The sequence below is a fragment of the Lissotriton vulgaris genome, chromosome 2_1 (assembly GCF_964263255.1).
Source record: "Lissotriton vulgaris chromosome 2_1, aLisVul1.2, whole genome shotgun sequence".
NCBI classification, from domain to species: domain Eukaryota; kingdom Metazoa; phylum Chordata; class Amphibia; order Caudata; family Salamandridae; genus Lissotriton; species Lissotriton vulgaris.
Window position 1 is genome coordinate 670,760,001 of NC_141687.1, and position 18,237 is coordinate 670,778,237.

General features: G+C 44.4%; 1 protein-coding gene across 4 annotated transcripts in view; it reads left to right on the plus strand.

The window, feature by feature from the left end:
* QSER1 (glutamine and serine rich 1) overlaps positions 1 to 18,237 on the plus strand; it is a 771,358-nt gene that overhangs the window by 114,143 nt on the left and 638,978 nt on the right. For all 4 annotated transcript variants that reach the window (XM_086955859.1, XM_086955857.1, XM_086955860.1 and 1 more), the window contains one exon: positions 2,466 to 6,143. In XM_086955859.1, the coding sequence (XP_086811985.1) occupies positions 2,466 to 6,143 (3,678 nt within the window). The remainder of the gene's footprint in view (positions 1 to 2,465; positions 6,144 to 18,237) is intronic.

An 18,237-nucleotide genomic window follows, 5' to 3' on the forward strand; every position in this document is an offset into this window, starting at 1 on the left:
AGAGATTAGTGATACCAAGCTCTTTGCACCTATGAGCCATACACTGGTATGAGTCGTAATTAAGGAATTCCTAAGCTCGTGTCCCTGCTTTATCCGTTCAAGTTTGTTTCGTATTTTCATATTAACCAAACCATTTTCTTGTTTATTTTTTCCCCAAATACTTGCCAGCAGAAACATCCCTCAACATCTTGTATGTCCAAAAAGCTCTAAAGTATTAGCTAGACAAGACAAAGGATTTATGTAAACACATTTCTGTTAATTATGAAAACATTTTAACTAGTTGCCTCTGTAAATAGTTCACTACCAGGTGAATTGTTTCCTGCATTATTACCTGCTACAGGTAAATACATTGTAACTGTTATGCCTAAGATTCCAGCAAATGTTTTTTTTTGTTGCAATGTCAATCATTTGATCCACTACAGATGAAGAACCATTTACTGCACACTCAAATGCAAATACTAAAATACATTTTATCACAGGAGAATACATTAGAACAACAATTAGAGGAAATGAGTGACACATTTAGAAATATTTTACAAACTATTATAAAAGAACTTCAGGAGAAAACAACAATAGAGAGATTATTATAAGAGATGAGATTTTCTCAGAGTAATTAGATAAAATGCATACTCAATAACAAATGGGAATTAATTAAACAAGATACACAGTCAAAAAACAATTTACCTAAAAAATTATCGATGTCTTATGAAAAAGAACCTAATTTAAAATATTAGTTAATTGTAACAAGATCACATTGGTTCAACATCAAAATAAAAAGGCAAGACTGGCAGTGACCAGAAGAAGACGCTCTTTCCTGTTTATACTACTAAAAGTGCGGTGTCTTCAAAAAGAAGACATCATTCATATTCAGGAAAAAAAAAATTGGAATTTGGCACATGTGATACTCCATTCTGCATCTATGGAATCTTATGCCAGTTTAAAGTCTTTCATGTACACATGGCAGAAAAATCTATAAAACAACTTTGGAATTGTTCTAGTGTAAGGATGAACAACATGATATCAGCAATAATATATCGTTTAGTTAAAGAAACACATTAGGTTAATAGAATTAAGTTTCTGTTTTTACTGACTATAATCGAGAGGAAGCAACAGACAAAAGCTCATGGCCCAACAAGAAGTGAAAAGGCTACAACATGTAGATGTATTGACTCCTGAGAAGCTAACGAGGAACAATAAGTTATATGCATATCACAACTGTTAAGATTCCAACAAATGTTAAGTGTTGGATTGAAAAGAAAGCTCGAGGGGTGTGATAGTGTAGTCCTTAAATCTTTGTCACTGCTTTGCCTCCGATGCTGTGTCTTACACCACCATTATTCTTGATCCAGGCATTCTTTTTAAGGTTTGTTACGAGTCATATTTTTTCAAGTCTTACAGGGACAGCTGTAGTCTCAACCTTTTTGGTGGTCTCCAGCATACCCATCAGATTCCCTTGGAAGAGAGGCACATTCACGAATCAAAATGCACTGGTTCACCTCTCAGACATTTATCAGACTTCAGGGAAAAAATTCAGATTTTGCCCCTTCTAATTATTTTTTTTAGATACCATCTCAACAAATAAAAATGATGTGCCGTTACTCACCAGTGACATATGGCTATTTCAGAGCTCATCCGTAACGGGAATCTGTGATGATAGCCTCAGGTGAACTCTTCACCTCAATTTGCCAGTGCTGACCTGTTGTGCAGCAAATAGCTAATTCTGATGGGCCGCTCAAAATGCCTAATCTCTAACTTTTGGAATTGCCAACTGACTTAAATTTCCAGATATTTTTGGCACCACTGCCGTTACAGTATGTCAGGCGTTGTCCCCACAGCTCCGGCTATGCTGGGGACCAAAAAGGAGCCCAAGTCACCCCACCCCCCGAGGCTCAATCAGTGGCAGGCTCTGTGTCTCCAGGCAACGCATGGTGCTGGTGAGCTACCATATATTCACTTCATTGCCACCTTCTTCAATATGTAAGTCTACTGTGAAGGGGTTGGAAACACATGTGGGGCACTTAGGGATGGTAACTTCACTGTTTGCTCCGCTAAATACCCACATTTTAAAAGTTGTGTTCCAGCATCACGCACATGCACAGAAATATTCTACTTTTAGGAATTCATAATAAATCTGTAGAATTAAAAGCAAGTAACTTTTCTTTACTAGTTTTGACTTTTGTTTTGTGTACCTAACCTACAGCCTATTTACCAATTTCTCTCTTTCCCCTGCGTGTGAAGTGTTCTCTTGTTTGAAAAATATTACACTTTAATGGCTGCTTTTTGGAGTGCATGCCTAAAATATTATTTTTTTTGTCCGAGCTGTATGTTTTATGTTTATATTCTTTCCAAACCCAGTTCTCCATAATTGCTGTTGTTGAAACTTATTGATGTTAGTAATGTTTGTTGCATTATAATAGCCATGTTTTCAAGTACATAATTTCTTTTTTTTTCCTTACATTTTCCAGCGATGCACTCAACTGCAGACCTTTTTGTTACTGGAGCCCTACCAACATCAGGAACATTTCCACCAACCTCCGCTCTTTCGGCCTATCAGCACCCTAGCACCTTTAGCACTAGAAACTTTGCAACTACACCAACGTTAACACTTCAAGATGGTACCTTTAGTGCTGCATCCAATGGTCTTTTAGCTCATGACCCATTGTTGCAGCTGAAAAGTTCACAGTGCTCTATTCCAACAGCATTGACATTCGACCGTCTTGGAAGTTCAGTATTAACATCAAGCCTACCACCACAATCTTCCACGTATCGATCAGCTCAAGAGTCTGCACCACATCTTTTGCAACCTCAGTTTAGTTTGTTGCCTTCAGCGCTTGCAGGGGCACAACAGGTTTCTCAAGCATACAGTCCAGCTGTTTTTGCCGGTTCAACAGGCTCCATTGAAAGAGTACTTCAGCGGGAATGTAGTGTTATTAAGCACCATCAGAGGCCTTCAAGTACACAGTCAGTTCAGGCACAACTGGCTGGTTCACATCATTCCTTACAGACTTATCTTTCTAGTGCAAGCGGTATACATTTTCCGGATACATCAAGACAGTCAACATTGTCCTGTAGTCCTTTAGCTGACATTACTCAGGTAAGCAATGGTGGACTACAGCAGAAGGCTTCTCGAGTCACAGTGGAACTTGCCCAATCATATACATCTGCAATTCCATCATCTGGTTATCCACTCTCCTCAGCAAAAGGCAAAAACTGTTCTACGAAACCACCTCCAATATCAACCAAAACTTCCAAGCCCCAAAGTGTAGTCCTTCCTGTGCAGACTCAAAGCTATGCGAAATCTGCACAAAGTCAGAGTTCTGTGATCTCTACCCAAGCACAGATCTATTCAACTGCACAGTTGCCAAGTCTTCTGTCAGTAAGCCAGTCCCAGACCTTTATTTCAACGCAGTCACCGAATATTCCAACAATTAGTGATTCTCAGACATTCTCTTCCCTCAAATCCGAGAAACTGCCTTCATTATATAAAACCATGAATTCATATTCTGCCCAGTCGCAAGCCATTACGTCTGACAGTCAAACAGTAAATTACTCCACAGGTCAGCAGCATTCATTACCTTCGATCTCAAATGAAAACTATTCTGATCAAGCAAGAAACCTTTCTTCTGCTACCCCATCTCAAAGTTACACTTCCAGTCAATCTCAGGGTTTATCTCCACTTAGCCAGTCCCCGATTAACTATTCATCTCAGTCTCATGCTGATTTGTCAGTTACCTCTTCAGTTAGTTACTCTTCAGGACAAAATGTATCATCGTCACCTTCGCTTCAGTTTTCCTCCTCTTCTGGAGTTCAGAATTTGTCAACATCTAGTCCAAGCCAGAATTATATTTCTATACCTCCTTCACAAAGTTCTAGAACACAGGAATCCACATCACCACAATCTCAGACATTTTTACCAACGTCACAGTCTCCGTTTACATCTCCCACACGCCCACAGACATTGCTTAATAGCAGGATAAACTCAGATGTAAAAACATTTGCCAATGAAGGAAAATTGCATTCCAGTATGTACTCTTCGGCAAAGCAGGAAGCTGACTTTCAAATGCAAGATTTGCAAGCATTACAACAGCATAATTCATTGGACTCTTCTACCCGACGACTTGCAAAGCATGAAATTGGTGACCCAGAATCGGCATATAGGGTTTCTAAGGCCGAGGAGAAATATCATTCTCCGAGTGTAATTAGAAGCAGTTCTCGCATTGATGATCAGGGCATTGGGCTTTCACTCCAGGGGTCAAAAAGGGATGGAAGAATGGTTAGTTCTGTTGCACCGGTTAACCAACATATTGGTCATATTGATAGTATTGTCAACCTTGACCTGAAACACACAGCTAACTTATTGCAGACATCACATGAGCGGGTACATGGTAAAGAGTTAAATCAGCAGAGCCAAGTTGTAAATAAAGTGCATGAAACTAAGATTGAAGAAAATGTGGGCAATATTCCTGGCACTCCACAAACTCAGACTCCTGCTTTAAGACAAGCTGAGCAGGTGACTTTACCAAATGCCCAGGCACTTTTGGAGTCTGCGTGTGATTTAGAAATGCTGCAACAGTCAATCTTTGGACAAACAAAGACTCCAACTCAAGGGCTATTAATTCACAGCACTCAGCAGATAACCCATCCATTTCTACAAATGGAAACTCATGATATTCATAACAATATAGGACAGACTCAGCACCAGACACAGCCTCAAAATTCTGACATGATGAAGATGGATATTACTGGGCCTGCAAAGTCTATACAACAGCAAAAAAAAGCTATAAAAGATCATTTTAGGCATCAAAATACGCAAGACTCCAAGAATCAATTTGTTTCACTCAGTTCAATGTGTTTCCATGAGTCAATGCTTCTTACTGATGAAAGGAATATCCTCTCTAATGTTGATGATATCTTAGCCGCTACTGCTGCAGCTTGTGGAGTAACCACACAGGAGTTTGCCAAAGCTGCTTCTAACAATGAAAATATGTCAGTGGAAAATGGGAATGATTTAAAACCTCACTATCAGTCAGATGTTAGACCTCTTTCTCCAAGCTTTAATACTTCACAAGTCACAGTTGAAAAGCATGAAGGCATAAATGCAGAGTCTATGAATGCTGGACAAATGTTGCTAAATCTTTCACAAGTGGCTACAGTTCATTCAAAAAATGTTCCCTTCGCTAAAAAACACATTGAACTGTCTGATCAAAGTTTATGTAGTGGAATTACCTCTTCAGCCAATAGACTAGGTAATGAGGAGCATGTGCTAAAGTCTGCCACAGTTAACAGACCGCAAACTACTAATTCAATTACTGAAGGAAACTGTGATGGGCAAGACTGTGCATTCAGCAATATTAAAGATCAAAACTATTCATGTGGCAACAGTCTACGAGAAGAGACGTCTGTGTCTGATAATGATTTTAATAGGTGCATTGACAATGATAATGTAGCTAATAACGAAACTAACATTTTAACCCCCAAAAGCACTGACCCACCATCATGCAATAATTCTGGTAATACCACAGAGGACGATAACAAAGATACAGCACCCAGTAACATTCAAACAAATCAAGAAACATCACATCTTTCAAACAAATGTGTTCCGGATGATGAGAATGCAAATCAGAAACAGACGATAAATGACCCACTAGTGAAACGGCAAATTTCAAAAGCAATTGATATAAGTCTGCCTTGTTCACCAGCTGACATTGCAGACAGCTATTTTGATAGTTTTCAACATCAAGAAAGAATAAGACAAAAAATTAAAGAGGTAGAGGAACAACAGCCAGAAGTTAAGTCTGGCTTTATTGGTTCTTTTTTAGATTTTCTAAAAGGTGAACCAAAGCTTTCCCCTCCTCCTAAGGTTCCTAGTCGGACTAAACGGCCTGCTGCCCCTATACTGAGGGCTCCATTTTTGCAACATGTGCCGTTTAAGAATTTGCCTTTGATGTCACCTGTTTCTCCTCTTGATATTGAGCATACAGAGACACAGAAAATCGTGGAGGATGGCTCTAAGAAAAATCTGGAAACTTTGCCTTCATTTTCATCTTCTGATGAAGATTCAGGAGGAGGTCGTGATCTGCAGAACAGCATTTCAACAGCATTGTCTGCTTTAGATGATACTTCTGACAGAAAGAACAAAGCAGGTAAACAAAATGTGTTAACCCTTGCAATAACTTTATAGTTTAACACTTAAGCACCATATAATTGTATAATAAGGTGTATTAGCCTCAACTTTTAATAGAAACAGAAGGTTTCAGGTACTGAAGGTAAGTTTGTAATGAATCTCCTTTGAATTTGTCACACACACTCACTTCAAAGTTTAATGTTTCACACTTAGAATGTAGCTACTTAAGAATGTGACTTTGTGGTTCTATAGATGCACATAAATGTGTCTGTATTTCTCCAGCAACAATTAATGAACACTTTATAAACCAACCCAAAGATGAGAATATAATCCAGACCCAAAGCATAAAATAAAATAAAACAAAGATGAAAATCCAGGGTGTAAATGCATTGAAACGTACACAAATTTTGAAAGGATGAAAAGGATATGTCCCTGAAATTACACTTTCTCTTGAGCTGTGGAAAAAATGTATCTAGCGGTATTTACATTTTAATAAATCTTCATTGTGTCCACACATCTTCAAAGGAGTGTGCACCAAAGAAGTAAAATGTGACTTAGCTATTTTTGCAGTTCATAGTGTGGATACATATGTTGTGTATACTGCTACCACCTAGTTTTAAGGTTACATTAATACAGTTTATTAACAAGCTTGTGCAGAATGATTCATTGTCTCCCTGCCAGAACACTTCAATGCAACAGCATGCAGAGTCCTCTCTTGATTATTTCCTATTTATTTCCCTATCAGAAACCTGCTGCATGTGCATCTGCGTGTCATGGATTTTTTTGTAACTATCTAGTTAGTGCTTTATAGTCACAGGGGAGGCAGGTAGGTTTGCATGTGACGCTACAAAACTACAGGCTTTCGGTTTGCCAAATTTGTTATTGTAAATTACATGCTGTTCATAGACTTTAGACTTTAGAACAATACCAGACCCTTCTAGGCCGTGGTTGATGGAAAGTAGTATCCTTCTTGGGAAGCACCCCAGCAGCAGACAACTGAAGTGCTGCAACATGCGCACCAGCACATGTGGCAGACTGTCTTGAAGATCTGCTGATCATGTTGCAGCTCTCCAGTTGTCTGCTGCTGGAGTGTTACAAGCTTAATATTTACAATCAAATGGCCAACATGCAATCCCTACCTTTAGAATTGAGTGTTCGAGGCATATGAGTGCAGATTACACACTGTGCATAGATGGCCACCTAGTGTTGGGCCCGGATGTTTGAAGTTTGTTTTGTTGTAGAAAAGTCTTTGGCAGTCACGAGATAGGTGACTCCTCCTTTGGATGATGATGCGCATGGGCATCGGCTCCATCCCCAGATTTTTTTTTTCCGCCACCGGGCTCGGATGTGTTTCCACCGCTCCGTGTTGGAACCGTTTTCCTTAGGCGCACAATCGTCACCAACTTAAAGAAAATTAGTTTTGAACGCTTTTTGCTGTCGACGCTACTCTTCAACACTGAAGATTTCGATTCCAGTCATGGTCGACGGCCTTCTGGCCTAACTAGGCCTCGACTCCAGCTCATGGAAAGGACGCCATTTAAAAAGTGTCCTCAATGTGGGTCGAAGTTTCATCGACCTTCATGAAGTGTGTAACCTTTGCCTCTCCCCACAGCACAAGGCCAGAGACTGTTCCGCTTGTGCCTCTTTCCGCTCCAAAAAGACTATCCGGTACCGAAGAGCTAGGAGAACAATGGCTCAATCTTCAGCTCCGATTCTGGACGACATCTTTCAAGAAGGCGTCGACACCCCAGAACAACACGACGTTGACTGCAACTCCGAGGCAGAAGATTCAGAAGTCAAGGACATCACTCCAGCACAGCAGGACGTAAGTAAAACCGTCGACCCCGACACATCCAAAGAAGGTCCCGGTCACACTCTCGCCTTCGGGCGCACACCGACACACTGCTTCTACTGCCCCACCTTCAGGCCCGGCTAAGAAGCTAACTAAGCTCGAGTCTGTCTTCCCACGGTGCTGGCACACACCTACCGGCACCGAAAAAGACAACATTACTGGCCCCGCCGACATCCAAACCACCGGTGCCGAAGCACACCGCTACTCCTTCGGCACCGAAACCCAGGTCGGAACCAAGCAAACCTGCTTCGGATTCAAAAAGACCACCGGAAACGAAAAAAACATCGGATCCCAAAAACATACCAGAGCCATAAAAATCATTGGAGCCGAAAAAGACTCCTGATTCTCCGGTTACAGACATTGCCAAAAAAAACAAAAGAAACCGCTTAAGTGCAGAAACCTCCCTCCGCACCAAAAGATCGGCCTCCGACAGAGGACTTATTTCATCCAGACCCTGTACAAAAGACTCCAGCTAAAGACCCAATCGCTGGTCAGCTAACTTTAGCTTCAAAAAAGCGACCACTGGATACACCAGCGCCAGCTCCTCATTCAAAGAAAAAAGGACATGGCTACCTCTCCTTTAAGACCTCCTTACCCTTCTCCTACACCTATACCATCACCACCTGCTCCCCTATCACAACATTCCCCTACATCCTCTATCATACCAGACGATGACAATAGAGATGATAGCTCTGATGGTATAGGGGATAACCTAGATAATCCATCTATTCCTCCAGGCTCACCTGACCCGTGGGATGATTATAACACCCCAGACGTCCCAAATGTCACTCAAGATGACATATACCCCTCAAGGCCTTCCCCACCAGAAGACACTATGGGTTTTAATCAGTTGATAAACAGAGCCTCGCAATATCATGGAGTAGATATGCATACAGACCCTGTGGATTAAGACTTTTTAATGGATACCTTTTGATAATTCACAAAGGTCCTCATCTATTTTACCAATGCTTAAAGGAGTGATTAAGCATGCTCCTGAAGTCTTCAAGGACCTGGTCAGAACTCAGGTCATTAACCCTCGAATAGCGAAAAAATATAAAGCTGCTCCTTCAGACCCAGCATATATTAAAGGTCCAGTACCACTAGACTCAATTGTAGTCTCCAATGTATGCAAGAGAGAAAACTCACAAACATCAGGTGAAGCTCCCCCACCAGATAAAGAGTCTAAGCTACTTGCCGCATCAGGGAAAAGAACTGCGTCTCAAGCAGCAAATAGAAGTGTGGCTCAGGGGTTAGAGGCGGCAGACCTGGAGTTGAGTTCGGCCCGGGACCAGGGTTCAATTCCCCGCCTCGGCGGGTCTTGGGCTCAAAATTCCACGGACTCGTTAATTCTCGCTCCGGTGCCTCCTCGACTCACGGGTTCACACTCTGCGACTCTGGGCAATAGCTTGCTTAATCTCCACAACGGCCCCTCGCGGCGGGATGCCTGGCTTTCACCATGTGGATACCCTGCCAGGGTTATCTCACAGGGGAATACCAGGACGGGTTCCCTAAGCAAGCGCTGAGATGCCCCAGGGTAAGTCTTGCGCTATATAAGTTTCATTCATTTCATTCATTTCATTTCAAACATGTGGCGATATGAAGGGGCACATTATGACTAATTAGAATCACTAATGCTACACCTCCCTGATAAGTAAAAAGATAGAGCAAATGAGCTTATCCAAGAAGGGAAAATATTACAAACACCTCTATTTGGTGTGCACTTGATGCAGCTGACACTGCCTCCAGGGCAGTTAACACCAGTGTCTTATTGCGTAGACATGCCTGGCTACACATATCAGGGTTCAAACCTGAAGTCCAAAGTGCTATGCTTAATCAACCCTTTGATTACCAACATTTATTCGGACCCAATGTAGATGTATCACTTGAAAAAATGAAAAAGGATACCGATACAGACAAATCTATGGGAGCCCTGCAGTCGCAGGCTCTCAGATGTTAATTTCGCTGCTCATCTTATCGAGGTGCCACCAGAGGATACTCTTCGGACACACCTTCTACCTCATACAAAGCTCCTACACAATCCACCTATAGTAAGGGCTACCAAAGGGGAGGTTACAGGGGTAACAATAATAAACGCAGAGGTCAAAACAACAACTCCCGCTCTGCCTCTACCCCTGCCCAATGACTCCCCTTCCCTTCCCCGTCCCATTCCACTCCTGTCGGGGGAAGACTACAACAATGCCTGCCAGCCTGGGAAAACATCACATCAGACAGGTGGGTGCTTCAAATAATTCAATCAGGTTATTGTCTAGAACTAACATCCACCCCCCCCAAACATACCACCCAAGCAGCGTCCAGTGTCACAAGAACAATTAACACTGCTCAGACAGGAAGTAATATCCCTTTTGCAGAAAAATGCAATAGAAATAGTCCCAAACCATCAGCAAAACAAAGGAGAATACTCCCTATATTTTCTAATCCCAAACAACGACTGATCTCTAAGACCTATCCTAGACCTCACACCTCTAAACATTTACATAAAGTCGGATCATTTTCATATGGTCACACTCCAACAAGTCCTTCCAATCCAGTTATAAAACTACTTCCTTGTCACTCCAGATCTCAACGACGCCTACTTCCACATTCCCATCCACACGACGCACAGAAAATATCTCAGATTTGTGCTAGACGGGCAGCACTACCAGTTCAAAGTGCTCCCATTCGGAGTCACAACAGCGCCAAGGGTGTTTACCAAATGCCTAGCAGCAGTAGTAGCAGCACACTTAAGAAGACAACATATTCACGTCTTCCCATACCTAGATGACTGGCTCATAAAAGACAGCTCATACAGCCAGTGTGTACAACACACTCACGCTACTATTCAACTGCTTCACGACTTGGGATTCACAGTAAATCACACTAAGTCACATCTGCAACCTTCACACATACAACAATATCTCGGCGCTACAATAAACACCCAACTAACACTAGCCTATCCCTCACCAAACAGGATAACTAGTGTACAAACTCTCCTAACAAGATTCAAGCTGCAACACCCGCTTACAGCTCAAGTGTTCATGCAGCTCATAGAATGATGGCATCTTGCATATTTATAGTACCTCACGCAAGACTGCACGTGAGTCCTCTTCAAGAGTGCCTAGCACGCCAATGGAACCAGGCTTGTGGTCAATTAACAGAATTAGTGTTGGTAGACAGTCGGACTCATCGCTCTCTGCCATGGTGGAGCACCAAACACCTTTCAAAGAACCGACCGTTCCTAGAGCCAGTTCCTCAGATAATCTTGACAGCGGACACATCGCTCTCCGGCTGGGGAGCTCACCTACTGCATCACACCATGCAAGGCAGGTGGACACCGCAACAAAAGTTACTCCACATCAACCACTTGGAGTTACTAGCTGTTTTTCTAGCCCTAAAAGCGTTCCAAAAACAAGCATCAGGCAAAGCTGTCTTAGTCTGCACAGACAATATGACAGCCATGTACTACATAAACAAACAAGGAGATACACACTCCCTGCAGCTCTCTCAGTTAGCACAGCAGATATGGAGATGGGCTATACCATTAAATATTTTCCTCTTAGCCCAACACGTTCCAGGAGTATAAAACACCATGGCAGATCTGCTAAGTCGACAGACACCGCAGATCCACGAGTGGGAACTTCATCCACAAGTTCTTCAACCGTTCTTTCAAATGTGAGGACAACCTCAGATAGACCTCTTCGCCACCCACGAAAATGCAAAATGCCCAAACTTCGCCGCCATATATCCACACCCGCTGTCCAAAGGCAATGCGATATGGATGTACTGGTCCGGTAAATTTGCGTACGCTTTTCCTCCTCTCCCACTACTTCCATTAGTGGTACGCAAGCTACAGCAACATTCCCTAACACTCATTCTAGTTGCTCTAACTTTGGCCAGACAACCGTGGTACACTACGCTGCTGCAACTATCTGTGGTACCACACCAAAAACTAAGCCTATCTCCATGCCTCTTAACACAGAACCATGGAGAGATCAGACACCCGGGCCCAGCTCAGCTCAACCTAGCGATCTGTCTCCTGAAGTCATAGTTTGTTTACCTCAACCTTCCTCCATAATGCATGAACCTTATTAAAGAAGCCAGACGTCCCACTACTAGAGCATGTTATGCTGCTAAGTGGAAACGATTCGTAATATACTGTCAAAACAACCACATAAATCCTTTAGATGTGTCTATTCAACACAACATAGGATACCTATTACACCTTCAAAAGTGTAATCTAGCTTACACGGCTATCAGACTACACCTTGCTGCCATTGCAGTATATTTACAGAATAGGCAACATCTATCTCTTTTTAGAGTACCTGCTATAAAAGCTTTTTATGGAAGGACTCAAAAGAATAATCCCTCCTAGATCGCCACCTTCACCAGTGTGGAACTTAAACATTGTTCTTACACGGTTAATGGGACCCCCCTTCGAACCATTACATTAATGTGAATTGCAATTCCTAACTTGGAAAGTAGCTTTCCTAGTAGCTATTACGTCTCTCAGAAGAGTCAGTGAACTACAAAAATTTACCATTCAAGAATCCTTTTTGCAAATGCATCATAACAAACCCTGAACTGGTGAAGTATCTACTGAAAAAAATCCACTATTTCTGCATCAGAATTAAACAATGATTGCCCAATTTCGATTCTACCGTTTTGGCAGTAATTTTGAGATGATTGTTTATTAACCAAATTCAATCTTTTAAAGGAATTGCAGTCTATCCTCCATTCTCAGCAGGCCGGTTCTAGAACTGATCATAGCACAGCGATGGTCCTTGCTCAGTGCTGGATGATTTCAGGTGTAAGACATATCTGGACATGGCTGCTGCCCTTGCTAAATTGGATCAATCGGCCACATTTTATACCATTGACCATACCCTATTATAATGCCCTTCCAGCATTTGCAACCTGCATTGGCTGGCAATTATGAAAAGAGTTTTGTTCAAGTCCTTAACATTGGTACATAAGAAAGTACAGAACACCGCACCAATGTTTTTAAAAATCAAGTCACAAGATCGTTAAGGTCTCAGTGCGCAAGTGTGCCACTTGTACGAAAACAACCACTGTTGGAGACTCTGCTTAATTAGTGATGGCCTGTCATCCTTCTTAGTTTGCAGATCTGTTAAGCTTCTGTAAACTCCTAAAATCTGACCTGCCTAATTTACATAACATTTTTGTGAATTGGAAAATTATGCTCAGGCAAAGGAGTACATCTCTGTCCATTTGGCGGGGTGGGGGGTGAATATGATGTGTATTGTTTCATAGATAGTAGGCCACAACAAACTGCTAAGGAAGACCTAAAAATGATCTGACAGCGTCTTTAGTCAAGGGTTATTTCCGGGACTGTAATCAACAAGCATTCCAGTTACCATATGTTTGATTTTGTCCTAAAACCTCTTGAGAGCTGTTTGAATTCATTCATGGCAAGACATGACAAGATAATGATATATCTTTAACTCTTATTAAACTGCACTGTTTTTACTGTTATTATTGGTTAATAATGTTTCCATCTCCAGCCTTACAACGAAACTTGGACAAGATCTTTGATCGTTTTTGAAACGATATTTCAATTAATATCATCCCCACCAGAGAAATGATAGTAAAAACCTTAGATTCCATCTGCTGTTCTCAAAAGAGCCTTGTCACTTTATTTTTGGTAGTATTAAATCTCTCCTCGAAAGAGTGCTGTGAGATGGTTGTGACGGTTCAGATAGCACACTTACTGTCAGGATACAATTACATAACTGTATGGTATACTGCTTGTCAGGTTACCTAATGATACCATGGAATGTCAGGGTTGTAGGGTTCCCTGGAGGGTGGTTAAACTAGAGAGACCAGCACTGACTATCTAACAACATGTTCGAGGCATGTGGGCTGCTAAATTCATATCTTAGCATTAGATCGCCACCTAGTGTTGGGTCCGGATGATCGCACATTGTTGTCCTGGAAGAGTCTTCGAAGTATCCTGAGATGGGTGGCTCCTCCCCTGGACTACAGTGTGCATGGGCATCGGCTCCATCCCCAGATTGTTTTTTTCCGCCATTGGGTTCGGAAGCGGTCTCGACGTCTCTCCGTCGGAACCGAATAAACATCAATCTTAACGGCCAAAAGGCTTTGGGTTCTTTACGTCGGTATTGTTTGCGTACGGTCTCGAGTTCTTCCGTCTCTCGGAGCCGGAATCAGCGGAGTTTTTACTACTCTTCGGACATCGAGGCCTTCTCATCGCGACTCGACACCAAGTTCCCAACATGGAGCGGAGTCCGTTTAAGCTTTGTCCGCTCTGTGGGTCCAAATACCCACATATAGACGTGCACCCGGTCTGTAATAAATGCCTTTCGCCAGACCATGACGAAGGAAGTTGCAGGGCCTGTGCGAGTTTCAGGTCGAAGAAGACTCTCACGATTCGGCGCGCGGTGCGCCTTGTGGCCAAACAGGCGGCCCCGGATCCAGAAAACATATTCGACGACCAAGAAGAGGAGGACCAGAGCCATCATCTTCAAATCTCCCCGCCTGAGACGGAGGTCGAGGCTGATCCGGAATATGACGACGACGGAGTCGTGGGTCAAGGCCTTGAATACGTCGACGAGGTAGGAGACGACGATATGGTTTATGGGGCCGCGGAAGATAGCTCAGGGGACGAGCTATGCCCCGAAGTTGACGGACATCAGGAGAGGGTCGCGGGATCGCCTGTCGGCCTTACCCAAGACCCTGTAGCGCAAGCCACGGCCCCGCCTGATGGCCCGGCCACGGACATACTTGCTGCGCCGAGGGTTTCGAAACCGAAACTGAAAGCAACGGTCTCGACAGCACCTAAAATGGCCGACCCGAAACCGAAACCGAAAGTTAAGGACTCAATCGTCCCTAAGATGGCGGTCGTAACAGCAAAAACAAATAAACCGGCAGCCTCATCGACTCCGTCGACCTCAGGTCCGCAGAAGTCGAAGAAACACGGCGATTCCACAGGGTCAAAATCGGCGCCGGAGGAGAGATCCTCTAAAAAGGGTGGCACGCACAAGACAAGCGCGCCGGCGCCGGCAAAGCCAGCCAAAGCAAGCGACACAGCCCCGGCTCCAACGGGGACATCTGCGCATCGCTCCAAGGACTCGGGGTCGGCGCCGTCCATCCCTCCAAAAGACCAACGGAACGTCGCATCCGAAGGCAAGGCCACCTCGTCGGTGCCAAAGACATCGGTCACCGACGCATCTCTCGTTGCTTCTTCACTACAAAGAATTAGGGAGAAGGCTTTTTCTTCGTCGACGCCAACGCCATCGACGCAGAGGGTGGCAGACGTCCCGGTCAAGCCCGCTAGTAAACTCCTCTTCCTTCTACCGCCAAAAGTGGTGCCGAAGGCCTTTTCATCGAAATCGACGCCAAAGAAGTCGGAATCTTCGACGGCAGGGGCATCTTCGGGTCAGGTGCTCGACCCAGAAGAAGATTCGGAGTGTTTCATAGACGCGGACACAGGGAAGTTAACCCTTTACAAAAGAAAAATCACTTCGCAGCCAGTGGAATCCTATGTCATCCCCCTAAAGAAGAAAAAGTTTCCACAGGACGCCTCAGGCCTCATGGAACCTATTCAGCCTCCTCTGGGAAGGAGCCCAACACCGTCTCCAGACCATTCTGAAAGTGAGGGCTATGGTGAAGACGAACAATACACGTTCCCAGTCAATGAACCTGATGCACAGCCAGATTCATATGATGCCATTGGGGACCAAGGCACCCAAGATGTGGGACAAGACCCACAGACTTTCAGTACACGTGCATCCCCTACAGAGGATTCTGCAGGTTTTCATGCACTCATTGAGAGGGCAGCTGCTAATCATGATGTGGACATGCATGCTGACCCAGTTGAGGAAGACTTTCTATTCGACACCTTTTCAGTTTCGGAAAGAACTGTAAAGACACTGCCTATGCTCAAAGGGGTCCTCAAGCATGCTGCGGACATCTTTAAAGAGCCTACCAGGGCGAGGGTGGTCAACCCACGTATTGAAAAGAAGTACAGACCAGCGCCTGCAGACCCTGCATACATTCGAGGACAGTTGCAGCTTGACTCCCTGGTGGTAGCAAACGCACGCAAAAGGGCCAACTCCCAAACAACGGGTGAAGCTCCTCCCCCGGATAAGGAGTCCAAAGTGCTAGAGGCAGGAGGCAAAAGAGTGGCTGCGCAGGCCGCCAATTTCTGGCGTATTGCAAATACACAGGCACTACTGGCACGTTATGATAGATCACATTACGACACACTAGAGCAGATTGTGGAACACCTGCCTCCGCAGTTTCAAGAGGGCACCAAAATGATTATACAAGAAGGACAACTGATCTCCAACGCGGCCATAAAGTGTGCACTTGATGCCGCGGACACGGCCGCTAGGGCCATTAACACCAGTGTCATGCTCAGAAGACAGGCTTGGCTCCGCATATCGGGGTTCAAACCGGACATTCAAACAACCATACTTAATCAACCAGTCAATCCGGATAGACTGTTTGGTCCAGATGTTGACACCACCCTGGAAAAAATTAAAAAAGACACTGAAACTGCTAAATCTATGGGGGCCCTACAATCACAGCAGTTTCGTGGCAATAATTTTCGTCGCTCAGGTGCCCGTGGAGTCACCAGAGGACAGTTGGGTCAACAGTCACAGTTCCCTAGAGGTGGAGCACAATCCTCGTACCCCAAACAAAACAAGAGGGGCTACAGAGGAAACAGCAACAAAGGACGCGGCAAAGGAGGCAACAATTCACGCTCCTCTGCCACAAGCAGCCAGTTACTCTCTGTCACTGCCCCCCGACCACTTAACACCTGTCGGGGGGAGAATACAGCAGTTCCTGCCCGTCTGGATCAACATCACCACAGACAGGTGGGTGCGACAGCTTATCCAGTACGGTTATTGTCTAGAGTTAAAATCCACTCCACCCAACATTCCACCAAGGCAAAGACCTATGTCCGCAGAGCACTTGCACTTATTGCAGCAGGAAGTGTTGGTGATGCTGCAAAAAGGGGCAATCGAGCTCGTGCCAGTGGGGGAGGAAGGCACAGGGGTTTATTCCCTGTACTTCCTCATTCCAAAAAAGGACGGATCTCTCAGACCAATTCTGGATCTCCGTCCCCTCAATCTGTACATACTGTCAGAGCATTTCCACATGCTTACACTGCAACAGATTCTTCCTATGTTAAACAAAGGAGACTTCTTAGCAACCTTAGATCTCAAGGATGCTTATTTCCACATTCCGCTACATCCGTCCCACAGAAAGTACCTCAGGTTCACTATCCAGGGCACGCATTATCAGTTCAAAGTCCTACCCTTCGGAGTCACAACTGCCCCAAGGGTGTTTACCAAGTGTCTGGCGACAGTAGCAGCGCACCTCAGGAGGCAGAACATCCATGTCTACCCCTACCTCGACGACTGGCTCGTTCAAGCCAGGTCGGAACAGCAGTGCGCCGCGGACATGTCGACTACCATTCACCTCCTTCACGACCTGGGTTTCTCGTTGAATTACCCAAAATCACACCTTCAGCCGGCACATGTCCGGCAGTTTCTGGGTGCAACAATCAATACCCTGACGGCCAAGGCGCAACCAAACCAGGTCAGGATAGACGGCATACAGTCTTTAATCCAAAAGTTCAGACCGGGACACTCACTTCCAGCAAGAGTGTTCATGCAGTTGATAGGCATGATGGCCTCCTGCATCTTCATAGTCCCTCACGCACGGTTGCATATGCGCCCGCTCCAGGAGTGCTTAGCAAATCAGTGGACACAGGCTCAGGGACAATTAACAGACCTAGTGTTGGTTACCAGTCGGGCATACAACTCTCTGCATTGGTGGACTCCACACAACCTTTGCAAGGGCCGACTGTTCCAGGAGCCAGTGCCACAGGTTATCCTGACAACGGACGCATCTCTCCAGGGATGGGGAGCTCATCTGCTCACTTACACGGTGCAGGGACTATGGACGACGCAGCAGCAGAAGATGCACATCAACTATCTAGAACTGATGGCGATCTTCATGGCACTCAAGTCCTTCATTGTACATCTGTGCAACAAGGTGGTGTTAGTCCGGACGGACAACATGACCGCGATGTACTACATCCAAAAGCAGGGAGGCACCCACTCACCACAGCTGTCTCACCTGGCTCAGAGCATGTGGAAGTGGGCCATTCAGAGGAACCTCTTCCTCATGGCAGAACACCTCCCAGGGAAGGACAATCAGATGGCGGATCTGCTCAGCAGATACAGTCATCAAATGCACGAGTGGGAGATAC